Source organism: Colius striatus, chromosome 22 (assembly GCF_028858725.1).
Source record: "Colius striatus isolate bColStr4 chromosome 22, bColStr4.1.hap1, whole genome shotgun sequence".
NCBI lineage: Eukaryota > Metazoa > Chordata > Aves > Coliiformes > Coliidae > Colius > Colius striatus.
In genome coordinates this window covers 4,947,211-4,967,621 of record NC_084780.1, presented here as the reverse complement: position 1 = coordinate 4,967,621, position 20,411 = coordinate 4,947,211, and the positions used below count along the sequence as shown (strand labels likewise).

At 57.3% G+C, this 20,411-nt stretch overlaps 2 protein-coding genes across 2 annotated transcripts; both read left to right on the top strand.

Moving 5' to 3' along the window:
- Window positions 1-765: 765 nt before the first annotated feature.
- Window positions 766-11,941, top strand: PRELP (proline and arginine rich end leucine rich repeat protein). Its single transcript, XM_062013776.1, has 3 exons — window positions 766-1,015; window positions 6,964-7,915; window positions 9,792-11,941. Exons 2-3 carry the CDS (start codon window positions 6,979-6,981, stop codon window positions 9,968-9,970), a joined length of 1,116 nt encoding a protein of 371 aa, XP_061869760.1. The 5' UTR covers window positions 766-1,015; window positions 6,964-6,978; the 3' UTR covers window positions 9,971-11,941.
- Window positions 11,942-14,819: 2,878 nt separating this feature from the next.
- Window positions 14,820-20,156, top strand: OPTC (opticin). Its single transcript, XM_062013878.1, has 7 exons — window positions 14,820-14,926; window positions 16,223-16,466; window positions 17,248-17,383; window positions 18,283-18,441; window positions 19,001-19,203; window positions 19,793-19,888; window positions 19,986-20,156. The coding sequence occupies exons 1-7, from the start codon at window positions 14,820-14,822 to the stop codon at window positions 20,154-20,156; spliced, it is 1,116 nt and encodes a 371-aa protein (XP_061869862.1).
- The last annotated feature ends 255 nt before the right edge of the window (window positions 20,157-20,411 follow it).

Genomic DNA, 20,411 nt, shown 5'->3' with positions numbered 1-20,411 from the left:
GGGCTGTCTCCCTTCCAGGGACCCCAGGACAGGGCTGACTCCCTTCCAGGGACCCCAGGACAGGGCTGATTCCCAGGGACCCCAGGACAGGGTTGACTCCCAGGGACCCCAGGACAGGGCTGACTCCTTTCCAGAGACCCCAGGACAGGGCTGACTCCCAGGGACCCCAGGACAGGGCTGACTCCCTTCCAGGGACCCCAGGACAGGGCTGATTCCCAGGGACCCCAGTACAGGGTTAACTCCCTTCCAGGGACCCCAGGACAGGGCTGACTCCCAGAGACCCCAGGACAGGGCTGACTCCCTTCCAGGGACCCCAGGACAGGGCTGATTCCCAGGGACCCCAGGACAGGGTTGACTCCCAGAGACCCCAGGACAGGGTTGACTCCCTTCCAGGGACCCCAGGACAGGGCTGATTCCCAGGGACCCCAGTACAGGGTTGACTCCTTTCCAGAGACCCCAGGACAGGGCTGTCTCCCTTCAGCAGGGCTGGGGGGCAGCTGAAATCACTGTGTGCATGATGGGGAGGGATAGGGGAGGTCAGGAGGACCCAGAGTAGGAGGAACCATCCTGAACCCCAGTGCTCTGCACCCTGTACCGCTGCACAGCTCCATCCCAAACACAAGCCCCGGGCAAACAGGGCCGGCAGCAAGGGAAGGGCTTCTTGAAATAATTAATGAGCTTTGTTTTGAAACACGGGCTCGGAGCAGCCTCCGCAGCAGAAGGGATTGTTGTTAAACGGCAGCCCTCGGGCAGGCGGGCCGTGTGTGCGAGGCACAGCCCGCAGAGCTTGGCTGCCAGAGAAAGGCGTTATTGTTGTCATCGGGCTCCGGCCCCGTCCCTCCGCCCCCCGCCCGGTCCTGCCCCCCACCCTCGGCCGGCTCCCGGCAACAAAACCCCCGCGCTCGGCACAGCCTCACTCGTGGCGGAGCCGGGAGGAGGAAAAGCAGGGACACAGCCAGGGAGAAACTTGTCTTGGGGATTAATAGGAGGCAGGAGGAGGGAGAGGTGCGCACAGGTAAGCTGGGGGCAGGTGCTGTCCCCCCCCACAAGGCTCTTCTCACCTTGCCCGACCCTCCGCCTCTGCTCTGTGCTGCTCCACGATGCTCCTGCCCTCTCCAGCCTCTCCTAGTGCCAAGCAGCAGCTGTGCTCCTTTTGTTTTCTCTCCCTTCCTCTTGGTTTTTCTGTTCTTCGGCTGCTGGAGTCTTTGTTCCTTCCCCTTTTCTCTCGTTGTAAGAGGTTTGCTCGGTGTGAGGCGGGGAGGGGGAGCTGGGGGGCTGCAAAGTCAGGGGGAAGCGCTGTGTGTGGTGGTGCTGCAGCTCTGCTCTCTGCAGGGGGAAGGGAGGACCCCCTCGTGTCCATCCCCATCGTGTCCATCCCCCCCACACCGACCTGTGCCCTCACATGCTGGTGACCCCACAGATGGTTCTGCAGCCAGAGCTGAGGGTACTGGGGCAGGGGGTAGGGGGGGTCACAGCCCAAGCCATGCCCAGGGCACAACCCTGCCTTGGGGAGTCCAAGGTGGGGGAGAAGCTGAGAGGGGAACAAACACCTCTGGACCCACAACTTCTGCCAGGGAGTCTCATTGGGTCACTGTTCCAACAGAGAGGTTGGGGAAACATCTGGGGCTGGGGATGTTGTGGGGTCCTGGAGCTGCTCCTGTGGGAGAGGGGCAGCCCTGAGACCCTGGGTTGGAGCAAGGAGCAGGGTATTTCCCTGCCCTGCCATGGAGACCAGCTGCTTTGAGAGGAAGATGGGGAGAGAGCAGCCCAACAGCACCTTAATGCTTCAGGGGTACTTTTCAACAAGCTTGGTTTTCTGCCCAAAATGTGGGTGCTAAAGCCCTTCCCCTCCTGCCTGGCAGGCAGAGCCATGCTGGGATCACACAGACCATTCCCAGAGCATGTAACACCATCTTTGCTGCCTCCATCACAGAGATTTGAGCCAGCTCTGCTCCAGGCAGGCAGAGAAGTGCAGCTCCCTCCCTCTGCACCCCTCCATGGGCAGAGACAGGGGATGGGAGGAAGCAACAGGACAGTGCTGTTCACTTCAAGCCCAGGAGAAAGGGGTTTCACCCCAAACCTGTCCTTTCCCTGCTTGTTTGAGAGTTTTAGGGAAAGCATCTAGCAGGCAGAAAGTGGAAATCCATCCCGTTGGCAGCTGAATGCAAAGCACTTTGCACATGAGGGCTTGGAAAGCTGCCTGGGGCTGGGGACCTGCCTTATGTGGTGCTGGGCTGGCGGCATCCCGGATTCCTTGGCTGCCCCAGGCAGGCAGTGCAGAGCTGAAAGGCAAACTGCAGCCTGTCCCCTGCTCCCTGGGAAATTGAGGGGGACGAGGAACTGAGTGTTTTCACCTGGGAAGAGAGAAAAGTGGAGCTGGGGGAGATTTTCCTCTGCCCAAGGAAGAGGTTGGAGGGAAGGGATGAGGCGGCAGGAGCTGATAAGGCTTGGGAACGGTTTCTCATCCTTAGAGAAAGTAGAGCCCAGGGACAGAGGCATCTGCTTGGAGAGGAACAGGGTGTGTGGAGGGGGTGGGCACAGGCTCGGGGGCTGGGCTGTGATCACTTCAGCAACATTTCCTCCCACGATTTGCTTTTGTCTATGTGCAGCCAGTTCTGTGTGTGGCACAGAGGTCTGCGGGGGGCTGTGCCAGGAGCAGCCCTGGGAAGGGTCAGGACACGCAGGGAGGGAAGAGGAGGAGGAAAGAAGAGGAATTCCTGACAAGAGAGAAGGCAGCAGAAGGGTGTTTTCTGCCAGGGCTGCCTTCCCACAGACCCTGCAGTGGGAGGAGGTTGCTGGAGGGAGCAACCAACGAGCCTTTCGCAAGGAGTCTGGTGACTGTGGTACAGTGAGGAAACGCTCCTGGCATCCAGCTTGGCATCCCTATCGAGGTCTTGCAGTCCTCAAGCTGAGCCCCAAAGTATCTCTCAAGAGCCCAGGAGCATGTCCCAGCTGCTCTGTGCTCAGGGTCTCCTGAGACACCCATTAACTGCATGGACACAGCTCTATCCCCCCCCAAACAAACACAGCGGGGGCTGAAAGGACTGGGAAAGAGTGAGAAGAGCTGGTTGTTGCATCAAGGCTCTGCTCCCCAGGGGACCCTGAGGATGTCTGGGTGACAGTGTGTCTGCCCTCCCCTCAGAGGACAAGCTTCTGCTGCATTTGGCCCTTTTCCACTCTTCCCAGCTTTGCAGTGCTGGCCCTGTTTCGGTTACAGCTGCTCAGACCCAGACTAGTGCAGGGATCCAAACGGCTTGTTGTGGTGCTTGGAGCTTTGCTGGCTCCTTTTTTGGCTCCTTTTGGGTATTTTTAGCTTCCTCTCCATGTTTTGCTCCAAACTGCAGCTTCCCAGGCTGGATGGGAGCATTTTCCAGCCTGGGGGCTGCGGGGATGGTGGGAATTGGGGATGCCAGTAGGAACGCTGTGAAAGAAGCCAGCAGGGTTATGGGCAATGGGCTGGAAAGGCTCCTGGTGCAACCATTTAGGCTTTTCCCTCACCTCCCAGAGTCCAAAGCTGCCTTTAGCCCTCCCAGCCCCTCCACAGGAGCAGGGCTCCCAGCTCCATCTGTGATGGCTGGCCAGAGCCAGCTGCATGTCTGACTGCTGCAGAGGAGGGGAGGGCAGAAGGCACCCAAGGGAGAGGGTTGGGACTTCTGCCCGTGACAAATCCCCCCCTGTGACCTTTGCATAGCTCACTCTTGCCCCCAAGGCTGTGGTTTTTGCCTGCCCTTGGCACCAGTCACTGGGCTGGCAGAGGGCACTGCCTGGGAGCTGTGGGGTAGTGAGATGCAGCAAAGATAAACTATTTGGAAAGCAAACACCAGTGGCATTTGGGGCTGGAATTTCCAGCTGTTGTGCTGAATGTTTGTCAATTGTAATGGGATGACTGAGGGAGCAGCTGTCTCCTTCTGGGAAAAAAACCCCTGTGCTGGCATCTGTTGGGTACCTTGGTCTTGCACCCAAGCCAAAGCTGGTCAGCCCAGCCCACAGCTCAGGAGGTGTCAGAACTGGTTCTGTCCATGAATCAAGCCTTTTCTCCACACTGGACAGCTGGTTTCCTGAATGCATTCATTGCTTCATGCTTTCAACTTTATTCCAGTTGCATGGATTCTTTGTGGGGAGCTGAGATCTGAGCTGTCCTGTCCGGTCCTGCAGGGAGTGGTGAGAAAGGTCGAGTGGAGACATTTGCACTGCAGCTCTGGCTGGGGATCCAGGAGCTGCTGCTCCTGCAGGATCAGAGGGGGTGGGATTTTGAAATCTGGCTCCTTGCATTCATGCCAGTAAATCCAACTGCATGAAACTGGATGGAGAACAGAGTGCTGACTGTGTTTGGTCCAGGGAGAGCTGGCTTTGAACCTTCCAGCGTGTTGGAGGCAGTTGTAAAGCTTGTGGTGGCCTCAGGCTTGTTGCATCCCCCTTATTCTGGACACAGGGCTGTTACAGGGACCGCTGGCTGGGAGCTGGTTTCCTGCAGATTGCTTAGAAGTGGGTGCTGCTTTGCCAGAGCAGGCTGGGGAGCAGTGGGCAGAGGCTCTGTGGGGAGCTGCAGCTCTGCAAGGAGAGGCTGGTGGGGACCAGCAGTGGTGAGGGATGGTGGCAGGGTTGGCTCTGCCCTGCTGTGATGGGCAGAGGGGCTGTGGCAGTCCCTGTGGGGATGTAGCAGTAGGTGGCAGGTGGTACAGGGGGTAAAAGGGGCTGCATCTGCCTCCTGACATGTTCCTTCTGTGCTGACAAACGCCACATGATGCTGCTGCTGCTCTCCAGCCTGAATTTCTTACTTGCTCTTTCTGCTGTATGTGGAATCCTTTCAACATCTGCAGCTTTAAAGGCTCATGAGGAGGGGATGGTGCAGGCTGTGTGGGGCCACGTCGTTCCTGGAAGGGCTGAGAGCTCAGCCACCTCCCAAAACCAACAGGGGGACAGCTCTGCCTTGGCCCCCACCCTCTCTGTGCCATTGCCCAGGGCAGCTGCTGGGTGGCCCGAGCTGAGCGATGCCCTGCAATGGAAAAATCACATCCCAGCTGCCTCTTCCAAACACAGTCACAGTCCCCAGCCCCCTCCACTCCCCAGGGCATTTGGGGTGTTAAAATCCAGGTCTGATATTTGGATGGGAGGCAAAATCCCCTGGGAAGAAATTGGGACGAGGCTGGGGGAGAGACACGTGCAGGGAGGGACGTGGCTGGGAAGGGAGTGGGGGGCCAGGGTGGGAACTGTGCTTCCAGCAGCTCCCTGTCACGAATTTGTCCGTTCTGTGCAGCCCTGCTGTGCAAGCTGAGCTCTTACAAGACAGAAGCAGGCACGTACATCCCCAAAGGGGACCTACTGCAGCAGGGCTGAGCTGAATATCTGGCAGCTCTCGGGGCCCCGTTTCTCTTCCCTTGTTCCTCCCTTCCCCCCAGCGAGATGCCAGAGCTCTGATTGAAACCATCAGGCATGTGAGGCTTGTAGGGTTAAACAGAGCCAGATGGGAGCAGAATAGACAAAAAGGAAAGTAACAGGCTGGGCCTGGAGCAGGGGGAGAGAACAGGATCTTTTCTTGGAGAAAGTCTATTACTTGGAGCCCCAGGAATGCGTGGGATTGCTTCAAAGGAGCTGGGCTGGCTCCTACTCCCTGGGAGCAGTGGCCCACTGAAGGTCCCTGAGGGCATCCCTGTGTGGGATGTCACCCAGTGGGAAGCTGTAAGCAAAAGGGAGTTGGTATGGCAAAAGGCTACCCAAGACTTCTACCCCTCACTCCAGCCCCAGCAGCATTTAGATCCCACAGCAGACACCTCGTTTCCCTAGGAGATCCTTCTTCCTCTGAGTCTCCTCCTCTTCCTCTCTGTCTCATCTCACTTGATTCTCTTTTGCCACCCTGCTCCTGCTCCATCTGCCTCACTGTGCATCCAGCTCAGCTCTGTTCCTGCTGGGGTGACAAATGCTGCTGGGAGAAGCCTGGTGAGCACCCCTGAAGTGTCTGCCCAGGGAGCCCACAGCCTGGGCTGCTCCAGCTGGCCCTGGGGAGTGTGGGAGAATCCAGAACACCTTCTGCACAGGGCTTTCTGGGAAGCTTGTCTGCACCAAGCTGAATCCTTCCATCCTCCAAGGCATCAGCTGGAGAGCTACCAGCAACAGTCTTGCAGGGATGGTTGCTGCTTGGCCAGGCAGCAGCAGGGAGGGCAGAGATGGGACAAGCAGCATTTGTGGGCTTGAGAATGACCCAGAAGAGAGGGAGAGGTGGGATGTGTAAAGTGTTGGACTGGTGACCAGCAGAAACTCACTGGCTAGTGGCAAGCAGAGACCTTTCCTGATCCCTCCAGACCTCCCACTTCTCCTTGCACTCTCCAAATAACCAGCCCAGCACCCTGCAGCGGGGCTGGAGGTGGTGGATGGGTTATTTGGGCAGCACAGGGAGCCATGTAGCCAGACACTTTTGGTATTGCCCACGTGTAATCTTGTAAATGCCCTTTTATCACACAGCCTTGAAATGGGCTGTCCTGCATTAAAGCCTTATCCCTGCAGCACAGGGCCATCCATCTCTGCTGTCCTGCTGACTGCTGCTGGCTTCCTAAGACTATGGCTCAGGCAATTTGCTACTGAATCATTGATTTTTTCTCTCTGGCTCAAGTGCAAAATGAAAGCTAATCCATCAAGTTGTCCGAAGGAGCAATCCATCCTGCAGGGAGAGGGCAGAGGGGTGCTGGGGTTCTGTGGGACAGTGCCAAGGGTCTCACAGGGAAAAAGCCCCAAACTAAAAAAACACCCACCCCTACATCATCCCATAAAGCTGGACCAGAGAGAGGGGATCTCAGTGGCTCATGCTCTAGAGAGGGGTTGGATTTAAAGGTAACTTCCAAGGGAGATGGAGAGAAAATTGCAGGTTGCTTTCAGGGCTGTGGGGTAAACCCTGGCAGTGATGGGGGAGACGATGTGGTACCTAAATTGGGTGCTTCTTAACCCACCTCTTCTTGTTTCCTCCCTCAGGGAAACATCTGGACCATGAAGGTGGCCTTTAGGTTGATTCTCCCGCTCGTTCTTGTGCTGATCTCGGAGGTGAGCGGGCAGCGGAGGAAACCTGCCCGGAGACCCACCCGCCCACCGCCCGAATTCATCGAGCCCGTCGAGCCCACGGAGCTGCCTCCACCCCTGCCCCCAGGTCCTCCTTCTGTCTTCCCTGACTGCCCTCGAGAGTGTTACTGTCCCCCAGACTTCCCCTCTGCCCTCTACTGTGACAGCCGCAACCTGCGCAAGGTGCCCGTCATCCCGTCCCGCATCCACTACCTCTACCTCCAGAACAACTTCATCGATGACCTCCCGGAGGAGTCCTTCAGGAACGCCACCGAGCTCAAATGGGTCAACCTAGACAACAATCGTATCAGGAAGGTGGACAGGAGGGTCCTGGAGAAGCTGGAGAACCTCATCTTCCTCTACATGGAGAAGAACCAGCTGAAGGAGGTGCCTGCTTTCCTTCCACCCAACCTGGAGCAGCTGCGTCTGAGCAGGAACCAGATCTCCAAGATCCCCGCTGGGGTCTTCAACAAGCTGGAGAACCTGGTGCTCTTGGATCTGCACCACAACAAGCTAAGCGACGGGGTCTTCAACAAAAACACCTTCAAGGGACTCAAGAACCTCATGCAACTCAACCTTGCCCACAACATCCTGAGGAAAATGCCCCCCGGGGTTCCCAGTGCCATCCACCAGCTCTTCCTAGACAGGAACAACATTGAGGACATCCCCAGCGACTACTTCAAGGAGTTCCCCAACCTGGCCTTCATCCGGCTCAACTACAACCAGATCTCTGACAAGGGGCTCCCCAAGAACTCCTTCAACCTCACCAACTTGCTGGTCCTGCACCTGGCCCACAACAAGCTCACCAACGTCCCCTTCATCAGCCCCAAGCTGGAGCACCTCTACCTGAATAACAACTCCATTGAAAGTGAGTTGGGCTGGTGGGCTGGGAGGCTGTGGTGAGGTCTGGGCTGGGGGGAGTGGATGAGACAGAGGATGGCAAAGTCTTCATTGGAAAAGGTCATTTTGCACCCAGTGGGATTTCAGCCTTTCAAAAGGGGGGTGCAATGGTGAGATGAGCTTGGGGGGTCTTTGGAGGTGAGTCATGGAATCACAGAATCTTAAGGGTTGGAAAGGACCTTGAGAGATCATCCAGTGCAACCCCCTTGCCAGAGCAGGACCAGCTAGAGTAGGTCACACAGGATGGGTGTGCAGGTGGGAGTGGAGAGCCTGAGGATTAGGGTGGCAGCTGAGGAGCAGAGCTAAATTCCCCCATGGTGCTGCAGGGCTTTTCTGTTCGTTGCCATGGGCAGCTCGTCTCTGGGGCCACCTGCCATCTGAATAGTTCCTTCCCCAGCAGGGCTCAGAAAGAAGGATATTTAGAAAGGAGAGGCTGTGCACATATTTTAAGAGCAGATGCCAAACACGCAGTCGAGATGGTTTAGAAATAACCCAGCTTAGCTTGTGAGCTGAGCCTCACAGAGGAAGGAACCGGGAGAACAAGGCTGGGATGGAGGTTGCCTTGGCAAACCAAGCAGGGCAGTTTCACACCATTCCAGGCAAAGCCCTGCAGTTTCACAGGAGAAGGTGCTGGCCTGTCAAGTGTGTAAACACAGCTCACACATTCCACAAGAAGACAGAGACCCGTTTCCAGGCCACCCCAGATGTTTCTGCTATTAGAGATCCAACAACCTGCTGTCCTTGTAATCTGTGGAGGAGCTTGGATGCAACGTTCCTGCCAGAAACCCTCCATGTGCACCAGGAAAAGCGTGCTGGGCTCCTCTGTTCCAGCTGCTGTGGCATGTTTGGGGGCCTCAGGACCTCTTCAGGGCTTTACCCATCTGTGAAGCACCCGCCAGGCAGGATGCTGATCCCCACGAGTGATGGGACACAAGCACTTCCAGGCTGCAGGGCTTATTGTGTGGTGGCTTTATGTGTGAGAGGGGTCCACTGCCAAAAAGGACCACTGTAAAAGTCTGTTAAATCACAGAGCAGCTGTAGCAGGTTGGCTCCTTCCCAGACACAGCACTGAGCATGAGCCAGGAGGGGATGAGCAAGAAAGCTGCTCTGTGCACTAACAGCGTTATGGGATGGGGTGCCAAGGAGAGGGACAAAACCCTCACAAAGCCACATCCCTTCTCTCAGGGAGTCAGTTCCCAGGGAACAGTGATAGTGATGAACACTAGTTAACCTGCATTTCATTTCACCACCACCCAAGCAGGTGGTGGGTGCTGCTGCTTCCACACACCCCCAGGTCCTAGGGCTTTCCATGCAGATGCCCACGTACCCACATGGACACCATACCCCAGCTGTTTATGTTGCCTGTTTCACCCAGCTTTTATAAGGATTCAGTTGCTGGAGTTGGGTAATGATATAGGAATCCCTGGGTTTATTTTCTGAGTTGCAAGCCCTGAGGTGGGGATAAACACAGGAGTGAGCAGCAGGCTGGTTACTGACGTTATCTGTAGCGTAACGGTGCTGGAGCAGGTCTCCTTGATGGGTTTTTTTGAAGGCTTAGGGCTGGCTCAGCAGGTTTCATGTTTGAAGTAATCCCTTTTCTCTCTCAAATGACACCACATCCCTCACTGTGCTTTGCCTGAACGTGGCCTACTTTGTTTCTGAACAAAAGCAAGATCATCCTTTCGCTGGGGCTGCGCTGTCCTGTGGGACAGGCTGAGGCTTCTCCTCCTTGGCAGCAAAGCGACCTCTTTTTGGGGTTCAAGAGACCCTCCCTTCCCTCCAGCATCCCTCTCTATCTCCCCTCTCCTCTAACCTCCATCCTGCTTCTCCTCTTCTCCCTGCAGAAATCAACGGGACACAGATCTGCCCCACCTCACTGATGTCCATCCATGACTTCTCCCCCTCTGACCTGGACAGCGTGCCCCGGCTCCGCTACCTGAGGCTGGATGGGAACCTCCTGAAGCCTCCCATCCCCTTGGACCTGATGATGTGTTTCCGTCTCCTGCAGTCTGTGGTTTTCTAGCCCTTGCCCAGCAGCTCAGCTCTCCCAGGACTTGGCTTTGCACAGAGACTCGACCCCCATCAGTGCTTGACACCCTCTCCCCTCTGCTCACACCCCACTTCCATCCCTTTTGCCTTCCCTCCCTCCTTTCCTCTCCTGCAGTGGCCGTGGACAGGGGTGGCATGAGCATCCTTGGGGACAGCTCTCTGCAGGACAGCACAGCATCACAGCAGCCACCCCAGCTCCCAGCATCAGCCTGGGCTGGCTGCCACGCTCACCCTAGCTCCCAGCCTCTGGGCCCTGCCTTCTCTGCCCTCCTCCAGGCCAGTCCTGGAGCTGGCTCTGTCTCTCCCCTTCCACCTGACAGAGTTTTGAGAGGTTGGATTTACTTCAAGCCAAAGGCATCTCGGGATGGAGCTGATGAGGAAGCCCAAGGGCCACCTCGCTGCAGGACTTGGGTCACGTCGTTGCTCTGGGTGGCTGCACCAAGAGAGCCCTGGGGAAAAAGCCCCTGGGATGGAGGTGGAGCAGGGATGCCCTGGGCCAGTGTGCTAAGGGCACAGATGGGCACCCTGCAGCCTGGGGTGGCCAGAGAGCAGGATCTGTGCAGAGGGTGGCTGGGGCTGGCGCTGACCGGCGGGACCGGCAACGACACCTCGGGGCCAGAGCCACGTCCCAGGGTCCTGGCAAGGGACACACCTCCCCCCTCAGCCCTCCTGGGGGTCTTTGGCCTTGGCTCTGCCTTGCTCTGGAAGCTGAGGGGCTTATTCCCCCATGGTGGGGTGAATTTGGTGGGAGGGTGTCCAGCCCTTGCAGCTCTCCCGTGCCCTGTCTGGGCTGCACCTTCCCCTCAGCAACACACCACACACCCTCCTCTGCAGGACCAGCCCCCTCCCCAGCTTTCACACCCTTACAGCAGCGTCACTCCCTGCTGCTGCAGCCCTTTCCCAGCACCCTGCATCCTTCCCCACCCCATGCTGCTGCTCCCAGCTCAACCTTGTCCTCCCCAGTGCAGGCAGGACCCAAAACCCTTGGGACCCCCATGCCAGCACCCTGCCCTGGGCACAGGATCCCCCCAGGGGCAGAGCAGAGCAGCAGTGGTAGCAGGATGCTTGCTCTGGCATTGAGGTACCTGGGACCAGATGCTGATATGGATGTTAATCCATGAGATCTCTGTTCAGCTCTCACAGTCCCTCCTGCCTTGATTCCCACCTCCTGGAAGTTTTACTCTCTGTTGCTTTCTTGAACCAAACATAAATGCCTGGTTTTGCCTTTTTTTTTGGTCAGAAAAAGAAAGAAAAAGGAAAGGGAAGCATTACTCTTTTGGAAAAGCTATTTTTTGTTCCCCCTTCTCCCTGTTTTCACATGTATCACTTCCCTCTTTGATAGCTGTACCTGCATATATAGGGTGTCCGGGTTTAGGGGGGGTTGTTCTCTTGTTTTCTTCCTGATCTGCAGGATTTAAGGCCAAGCATTAGTGGGGAAAAAAAAAATACCCCTAAATCTAACTGAAATAAGCATGAAAGCAATAAACCAAAGAAACCAGCCATTACCTCCTTTGTGTTCAGCCACCAAAACTACCCCTTCTCTGAGCTGGGCACAGCTGGGCCCTGTGTCCTGCTCCCTGGGAATGGAACAGGGATATTCCCCACAGCCTGGGGATGCACCAGTAATCCCAGTGCTCCCCTTTTTTTCCTAGGGCTGGAAGGTTCCTTAAACCCCTGTGCTAATTCAGCCTTGTTTTCTCATGATAAAACAAACCCAAATCTCTTCTCCAAATCTTCCTCCAGTGGGCTTTGTTGGGTTTGACAGGTTTCAACCTTAAACCCGGAGACCCTATGTATATATTTATATATAATGTGTATATATACTGGTAGACTGTACAGATATATCTAGAGACATATGTAGTTCTCGACTGATTTCAACTTAATGGTATTTTCACTCCCACTCTCTGCAGCAGTGAAAATAAAATGAATCACAAGGGACCCAGCAGCGTGGTCGAAGCCGCCTCTCTCTGCTCCATCTTCATCTTCCTCGCTGCACGGGAGCTGCTGCTGCTGCCTCCTCCAGGGACAGGTTTCCTCTGGCACAGCCAAGTCTCAACAGTGGGAGCTCAGGAGGCTTCAGGGGTCCCTGCAATGGGGAACTGGAGGGTTGTTTGTGGTGTGTGGGGTTGGACCAGTGTCAGTGCAGCCCGTGGGAGCATGTGACTGCCTTAATGAGCACTTCTGTTAATTAAGAAGGCTGTGATTGTGGTTGATGGATGTTACTGTCCCTGCAAGGTGGCTGGGAGCTGTGTGTTGGGGCAGGGAGTGTGAAATGCACTTGGGACACACCAGTCCCAGACACAGCTCCAGGCTGAGGGAGAGGGGCTGGAAAGCTGCTGCAGGGAAAGGACCTGGAGGGTTGGTGCCAGCAGCTGAGCAGGAGCCAGCAGCATGCCCAGGGGGGCAAGAAGCAAAGGGCATCCTGGCTGGGATCAGCACTGGGGTGGCAGCAGGAGCAGGGCAGGGATTGTCCCCTGTGCTGGGCCCTGGGGAGGCTGCAGCTCCAGGGCTGTGTCAGTGCTGGGCCCCTCACTCACTGCCACAGGGACACTGAGGGGCTGCAGCGTGGCCAGAGCCGGGCACAGAGCTGGGGAAGGGGCTGGAGCACAAGGGGCTGGGGAGGGGCTGAGGGAATGGGGGTGTTGAGCCTGGAGAAGAGGAGGCTGAGGGCAGCCAGCAGCACTCTCTGACACTCCCTGCCAGGAGGCTGCAGGGAGCTGGGGTCGGGCTCTGCTCCCCAGCAATGAATGACAGGACAAGAGGCAATGGGCTGCAGTTGGCCCAGGGGAGGTTCTGGAGCCCAGGCCTGGAGCTATTGAAATAGATGTGGTTGTGAGGGCCATGGGTTGGTGCTGGGCTGGGCAGGGTGAAGTGAGAGCTTTAAAGGTCTTTTCCAACCCAAACAATTCTCTGATTGTGACTAATTCTGACAGAACTGCCTCCAGGTCACCTTCATGCTCCCAGGGAAGCTGGTCAAATGTCCCCAGGGTGAGTTTACCACAGGGGACCAGCAGGGAGAGGTTTACAGGGAGCAACTTTGGGAGAAGCATCTCTCCCACCCCCAGCGATGAGCCCGGATCCATGCCCAGGGCTGCACTCGCTCGTGTGTGTGTGTGTGTGTGTGTGTGTTCTTCCACACAAGCAGAAGGGGTGTAGGCAGCCACTTCTCCTTCTGCCCAGCTCCTCAGCTTCAACAAATCTCCTCTTGCTGCTGCTCTCCCCACGTGAATCCTGAGCAGAGAGGGAGGACGGCCGTGGGTGCGGGTGTGAACGCATGGGCTGCGGCGTGGGGCTGCTCACGGGAGCGTGTGTGTGTCTGTGTGTGTGTGTGGAGCAGGCACAGGCAGACAGATCCCCTTATGTTTTAGTGATGGAAGAATAAAATCCCTGTGTTTTGTAACTGGGGGGTGAATCATGCACTGCTGGGTGTGCATTCACTCGCTGCCTCCCCAGGGAAGGCAGCCCTGGGGAGCTCAGCGCTGCAAACACTGCAGGGTTTGTTTCTTCTCCCTGTTAATAGGTGCTGGGGTATCTCAGGAAGGGGACTTGGGCTGTTGGTGTGGGAAGCTGCTCTCCCACCCTGTGTGTTGTGGAGTCACAAGGAAGGCTGGAAATTCCTTATTAGTGGGGGCTGAGGGGGACTGCTGGGGTGGGCATCAGAGGGCTCCTCAGCATGGTGGGTGCTGATCTCCCCTGTGCTGGGGGAGTGGATGGATATCACAGAATCCCAGAGTGGTGGGGGTGGGAAGGGCCCTGCAGAGCTCATCCAACCCCAGCCCCTGCTAAAGCAGCTTCCCCTGGCTCAGGGGGCACAGGAACGTGTCCAGGTGGGGTTGGAAACCTCCTGAGCAGGAGCCTCCACACCCTCCCTGGGCAGCCTGGGCCAGGGCTCCCTCACCTCAGCACCAAAGGACTTGCTCCTCCTGTTCCAGTGGTTTTTGTGTCCCAGCTGATGCCCATCACCTCCTGTCCTGGCACTGGGCACCACAGACAAAAGTGTGGCCCCATCCTCCTGACACCCACCCTTTAGGTACTTGTCAGTGTTGATGAGATCCCCCCTCAGCCTTCTCCAGACTGAACAGCCCCAGGTCCCACAGCCTTTCCTCACAAGGAAGATGCTCCATCCCCTCAGCATCTTGCTGGCCCTGCACTGGCCTCTCTCCAGCAGTTCCCTGTCCCTCTGCAGCTGGGGAGCCCAGAGCTGGCCCCAGGACTCCAGCTGAGGCCTCAGCAGATATGGCAGAGAAGAGGGGGAGCAGAACCTCCCTCGACATGGTGGGAGGTAGTTTGGAGCAGGATGAGTTAGTGCTGAAATCAAATGCCCACTGAGAGGTGTCACCCACCCTTCAGGCAATGCCATATGCATTTGCTGGAGCTGCTGAGGTCCCACTGCCTTCAGGGACAAGGGAAGAATTGTGCACAAGGGTGTACACTGGCTGCTTCTCTAGGGGAGTAAAGTCCAGGGCTCCTCAGCAGCCCAGGCTTTTGCTTTGCAGCAACTTGCCTCATGCTGGCAGGACCTGCCCCTCAGTCTCCCCCTGAGCTGGAGCAGAAGGTGCCAACTGAAGGCTGAGACCCCTCCAGCCATGCTGCAACAAAGCCCCTGTTCCACAGGGTGAAGGGACACAGCAGACAATCCCAGACAAGTGTTTGCAGCCCCTCAGAGGAGCAGAGCCCCCGGGTCAGCTCCAACCCCCTCAGCTGCCACATCACCTCCATCACTGTGGCTGCTGAGCCGCCTAATGAGGGACTTAACGAAGATTAGAGGCAGCCCTTTGCTCTGCTGCATGCTGAGCAGAGCTGGGGCTGCCCTGACAGGGGGGATGGTGTGGGCTGGGGGAGAGGGGGGCTATGAGTGTCTGGGCAAGGCCTGTGCCCACTTGGTGAGGGGCTACCAGGGGGTCCTTGCCCAGCAAGCACTGGCAGGTGGGTGAGGTGTCCTGGGTGAGTGAGAGTGTGGGCTGCAATCTGCCTGTGAGAGAACATTTTGGGGTGTCTGTGTGTGCAGAAAGCTGCACATGGGGCTGGCCATGCACACCCTGCCCATCCTGGGGGGTCCCAGCCCCACAGTATACAGCCTTTCCCACCCCCTGGGGGGAAGCAGGGCCACAGTCCCCCCAGGTTGAGCCCTACACGGGGGATATCAGGCAGCCCCCCTGCCCCTGAGCACGTGGGTTCACACAGAGGGGGACATGGGGGATCTCTCCCATCCTACCCAGTGAGGAGAGTGGAGCTGCTCCCCCCACATCCACAGCAGCTCCCCCTCCCCAAACCACCCCCATGTTTCCAAAGCAACGGTGCGTGGAGGGGCGAGCGGTGCTGAGCCCTGTGGGAGGAGGGGGGAGGTGGATGAGCTGAGCATCACCAGCCATCTGGCTGCTGGGGTGGGCCTGTGCAAGCCCCCAAACCCTGGCCAGTGGCACGTCCCCCCAGGGCCCTTCACTGGTCCCCAAGGCCAGCAAGAGGGGCTGTGCCTGGTGCTTTGCCATTCCTGCATCCCTGGGGATGGTCAGAGCTGCAGATGGCTCCTTGGTTTGGCAGGAGCTGGGCTGGTAAAGGTTGGGGACAGCAGGGAAGGGAGCAGAGCACAGTCCCCATCCCATCTCATCCCCCACAGCCCCAGACACCAGCCTGGGCTATTGGAGAGCAGCCACTGTTGTGGCTGGCTCACCTCAGGGGACAATATAAGGTCCCAATGGGAGGCTGCTGACCTGGTTGGCCCCATATTGCCTGTCTACTCTTGCACTGGCTGTACCAGCAGAGCTGCAGGTGTCCCCAAGGACCCTGTGGGTTGCCCCAGGATGCTGGAGGCTGAGGAGCGGGTGTAGACCTGGGTGTAGGACCAGGGGGGACTCAAGAAGAGAGCAGCAGAGTGCCAGGACTCCCGGGCTCAGTTCTGCTTGGCTGTCAGGATTAACCAGCTTCACCCATCGCCTTGAGCATCCAGAGCAAGAGCCCGACCCTCCCGACCCCTCCCTCCCTTCTTGGGGCGGGGAGAGCCGGGAAGCGAGCTCAGCCGGGCATGAAATGGGCTGAGAAGGGCCAGCACAGCATTCCCAGGGCTGGGGCTGGCTGGGGATCGTTCCCTGGTGCTGGCTGCAGAGCGGGGCTGCCCGTGCCCATCCTGCTGCATCTGTGCCTTCAGCACTTTGCAACCTTTCCAGGGCACCCAGCCCGCTCCTGCCCTGCACTGCTGGCCCAGTCAGAGCCCTGTGCACCCCCCAAGACCACCGGTGGGGTGCAGGATGTGGCCCCTGGCCTGGCTGGGACTCATCAGCCTGTATCTGGGGGCAGCGTGGGGTGTCCCAGTCAAGGAGGAGAGGAGGAAAGCAGAGAAGCCAAAAGCTGACCTTGCACTCTATGAAAACCTGGAGCTGGACAACTATGACCTGACGTTGGACAACTATGGTGAGATCCTTGACCTGAGCAACTATGAGGAGCTCTACGACTACAGTGACCTTGGTCCAAAGGTGAGGGGACACAGGAGGGTGGGAAATGGATCAAAGCTTGTAGGAGGGAGAGATAAAAACGGTATATCCTAAGTCCAGATGCACAGGGACTTTGTAGTTAGAACTAATATTAAGATGGTACTGCAAAATATACACATGTGGGCTCAGGACAGACACTGATCCTCGTAAAGGATGTCCTGGAATAAGAAGTTGCTCTGCCTAAGGGGGTGAGACCATTGCCAGGTGGATGGGATGGGCCCAGGCACTTCATATGTACCTGATAATGACTGTACTCTGACCACTCTGATGGGGTGGGCCTGGTTACCTTATAGGTGTGGTTTGGTAGTGAATGTGTTCTTGAAGAAGGATCAGAGCACCCAGCACAGGGCAGGACTTCCCTGGGTATGTCCCAAGGAAATGGGCTTGCTTTAAGGGGTAGATGGTGCACAGTTGGAGAACCAACCTCCTGCATGAGCCTATGAGCCTTGGAGGATCTCCCACTGCTCTTGCTGGTGACAAGAAAGGCTTTACCCAACCTCAAGCTCTACCAGCTTCCATATCCCCTGCCCACACCTGGCCAGAGCATCACTGCAGGAAGCCAGGGGTGAGGATTCCTGCATCCCTCTGGCCAAACAGGGTGGGTTCTGAAACCCTGAGCTAGGTGAGCTCTCCAAGCAGGAGCTTCCTTTTCAACAAGACCTATCCAGTGCCCTTGATCCCTTGGCCAATGCCTCCTGTGCTGGAGAGGAGCAGGAGGACTTGCTCTGCTGCCCCAGCCCTCACACCCAGGCTGTGTTTGCAGATCGAGGTTGGCACCCTGGCTCCTCGCCCCAAGGACCTCGTGGCTCTCCCAGACCTGGCCACCACAGCTGAAACCCCGAAGCTGCAGCCTCCAGCCACCACCAGCCCCATCCACCCAGTACCCAGCCCCGTGCAGGGTGAGTGCAAGACCCCCCTGAGCACAGCACGAAGGTGCAATCAGTCAGCACCCACGGGAACCCACGCAGCTCCACATCTCAGGGCTGGTGCTCTGAAGAAATGGGAGCAAATCCTTTTGCCACCAGCAGACAGCAGCAGTTATTTGCTCTGCCTGGGGTGTCAGGGGTACATCTTATCACTCAGCAGGCAGGAGGGCTGCAGAGAGACATTTCTGGGAAACAAGAGCTCCAGCAAAGCAGCAACATTTTAATGAGCAGAGGCATTGTGACAGTTGGACAGAGCAGCAATTAGATTAGTGACAATTAAAATCCTGTAGTGAGGGATAAATATCTTTATTCATTTTCTGTCACTCTGGACTGGGACAAATTAAGTAGGAGGCAAAGGGAAATTGTTGCTTTGCTGCTTTGAACTCCCTCACTAATGGATGCAGAGTCCCACGAGCACTGGGGGAGAGGAGAGGGGACACGTGGGAGGGGGAGATGTGGCTTTACCCCTCCTGCCACCTCTGCCTGCCTTGCCAGGACCCTCATGCAGCTGAGACAGATGTTTTGCTTGATGTAAAACTGGTTTCTTTTGTTTCATTTCCTTCTGTGGAAAAACTAAGGGGGGGCCCAAGTGAGCCCTGCTGCAGTGCTCAGCAACCTTACACCCCCTCTCCCACCAGAGGTATTTGTCCCTGAGCTGTTTCATTTATGAACAGCTCTTTTGTCTGGGGGTTTCTGGCCCTTTTCTTCACCATATGCCCAAGGCTGTGTTGGTGATGAAGGTGGGGCTGAGACAGCTCTGAGTGCTAAAGGCTTCGTGGTGGGTGCATCCCCCCACCTCCCTGCATGCTGAGGTGCTTTGGAGGGGGGTCAAGATTGCTGTGTCATGCCAAGGGCTGCCTCTGCATCCCCAGGCCTGCCCAGCTGCCTGCTCTGCCTCTGCATTGGCACCTCTGTGTACTGTGATGATGCTGATCTGGAGCACATCCCATCTCTGCCTCCTGAGACCGTGTACCTGTACGCTCGCTTCAACCGCATCGGCAGCATCCGCGCCCACGACTTCACGGGACTCAGTATGTCCAGACAAGGGAAAGGCTCAGCTCTGCAACAGGCATGGGGGCAACTGAGTGTGGCCAGAGCCAGGCACAGAGCTGGGGAAGGGGCTGGAGCACAAGGAGCTGGGGAGGGGCTGAGGGAATGGGGGTGTTGAGCCTGGAGAAGAGGAGGCTGAGGGCAGCCAGCAGCACTCTCTGACACTCCCTGACAGGAGGCTGCAGGGAGCTGGGGGTCGGGCTCTGCTCCCCAGCAATGAATGACAGGACAAGAGGCAATGGGCTGCAGTTGGCCCAGGGGAGGGTGAGGCTGGAGCTGAGGCAGAACTGTTTCCCTGAGAGGGGTGTGAGCCCCTGTGCCAGGCTGCCCAGGGAGCTGGGGCAGTGCCCAGCCCTGGAGGGATCCCAAAGGCGTGGAGCTGAGGTGCTGAGGGCTGTGGGTCAGTGCTGGGCTGGGCAGGGTGAGGGCAGGGCTGGCACTGCAGCAGCTTCAGGGGCTTTTCCAACCCAAATGATTCTGTGACTCTATGAAGCAGATCTGTGTAGATCTCTTGTCATCTTCTCCCTTCTCTCCCTCCAGAGAAGCTGAAGCGAATAGACCTGAGCAGCAACTTCATCTCCTGGGCAGATGCAGATGCCTTCAGGCTGCTCCCCAGCCTGCAGGAGCTGCTGCTGCCCGAGAACAGGCTGACAGCCCTCCCGGAGCTGCCGCGCAGCCTCGTGCGCCTGGACGCCCGGCTCAACAGGATCCCCAGCGCCGGCCTCCGGCCCGAGGCCTTCAGGGTGGGTGCTGGGGCTGCTTTTACCCTGAACCTGCAGTGCCAAGGGGTAACAGGGATGGTGTGGAGAGATGGAGCAGGGCTGGGAGCATGGAGCGTTGTAGAATCATGGACTCCTCGAATGGTGGGGGTGGGAAAGGCCCTGTAGAGCTCATCCAGCCCCTGCTAAAGCAGGTTCCCCTGGCTCAGGGGGCACAGGAACGTGTCCAGGTGGGGTTGGAAACCTCCTGAGAAGGAGCCTCCACACCCTCCCTGGGCAGCCTGGGCCAGGGCTCCCCCACAGTAAAGAATCAGAGAATCACTTAGGTTGGAAAAGACCTTTAAGGTCGTCAAGTCCAACCATTAACACTGGCAACAGTCAGTGAACCAGGTCCCTCACACCGAGGGCAGACTTGGGGCTCACAGAGTCAGGAGATACATTATCCACAAGGTCTGCTGTCTTTCATCAAATGTTTGCACAGACAACAGCAGTCCAGTGCAGAACTTGCTGGTGTGTCTCTTTTGACAGTGTATGGCAAAACACCAACTCTGACTGCAGGGTAGATAGGTTTTAGCCTTTGCAGGGTGGTTCATCTCTTCCCCTCTTCCCACAGGACCTGAAGCAGCTGCAGTTCCTCCATCTGTCTGACAACCAGCTGGACCATATCCCAGTGCCCCTGCCCGAGAGCCTGCGCTCCCTGCACCTCCAGGTGAGACACCTGAGTCTTGCAGCACCCACTCCCACCTCCTCCTCCTCCTCCCCATCCCTTTGAATCTGATTTTGCCCTTTTATCCCCCTTTGGCCAGAACAACAACATCCAGACCATGCATGAGGACACGTTCTGTGACAGCCAGGACCCCAGCCAGATCCGCAGGGTGCTGGAGGACATCCGCCTGGACGGCAACCCCATCAACCTCAGCCTCTTCCCCAACGCCTATTTCTGCCTCCCCCGCCTGCCCACGGGCCACTTCTCCTGAAGCCCATGGGCCACTTCTCCTGAAGCCCATGGACCACTTCTGAAGCCCATGGGCCACTTCTCCTGATGCCCAAGAAGCCCCTTCTCCTGACCCCCACGGTCTCAATGCTGGGAAACAAGGATGAGCATTCCCAAACCCATTATGTTCCCACTCCAGACCCCCTGGGACCCTGCTGCCCCATGGAAAACGTGGGGTTAAGGCAGATGCATTTAACCTTGGTGGAGGATTGAACTCAGTTCTGGGGCAAAGGGAGCA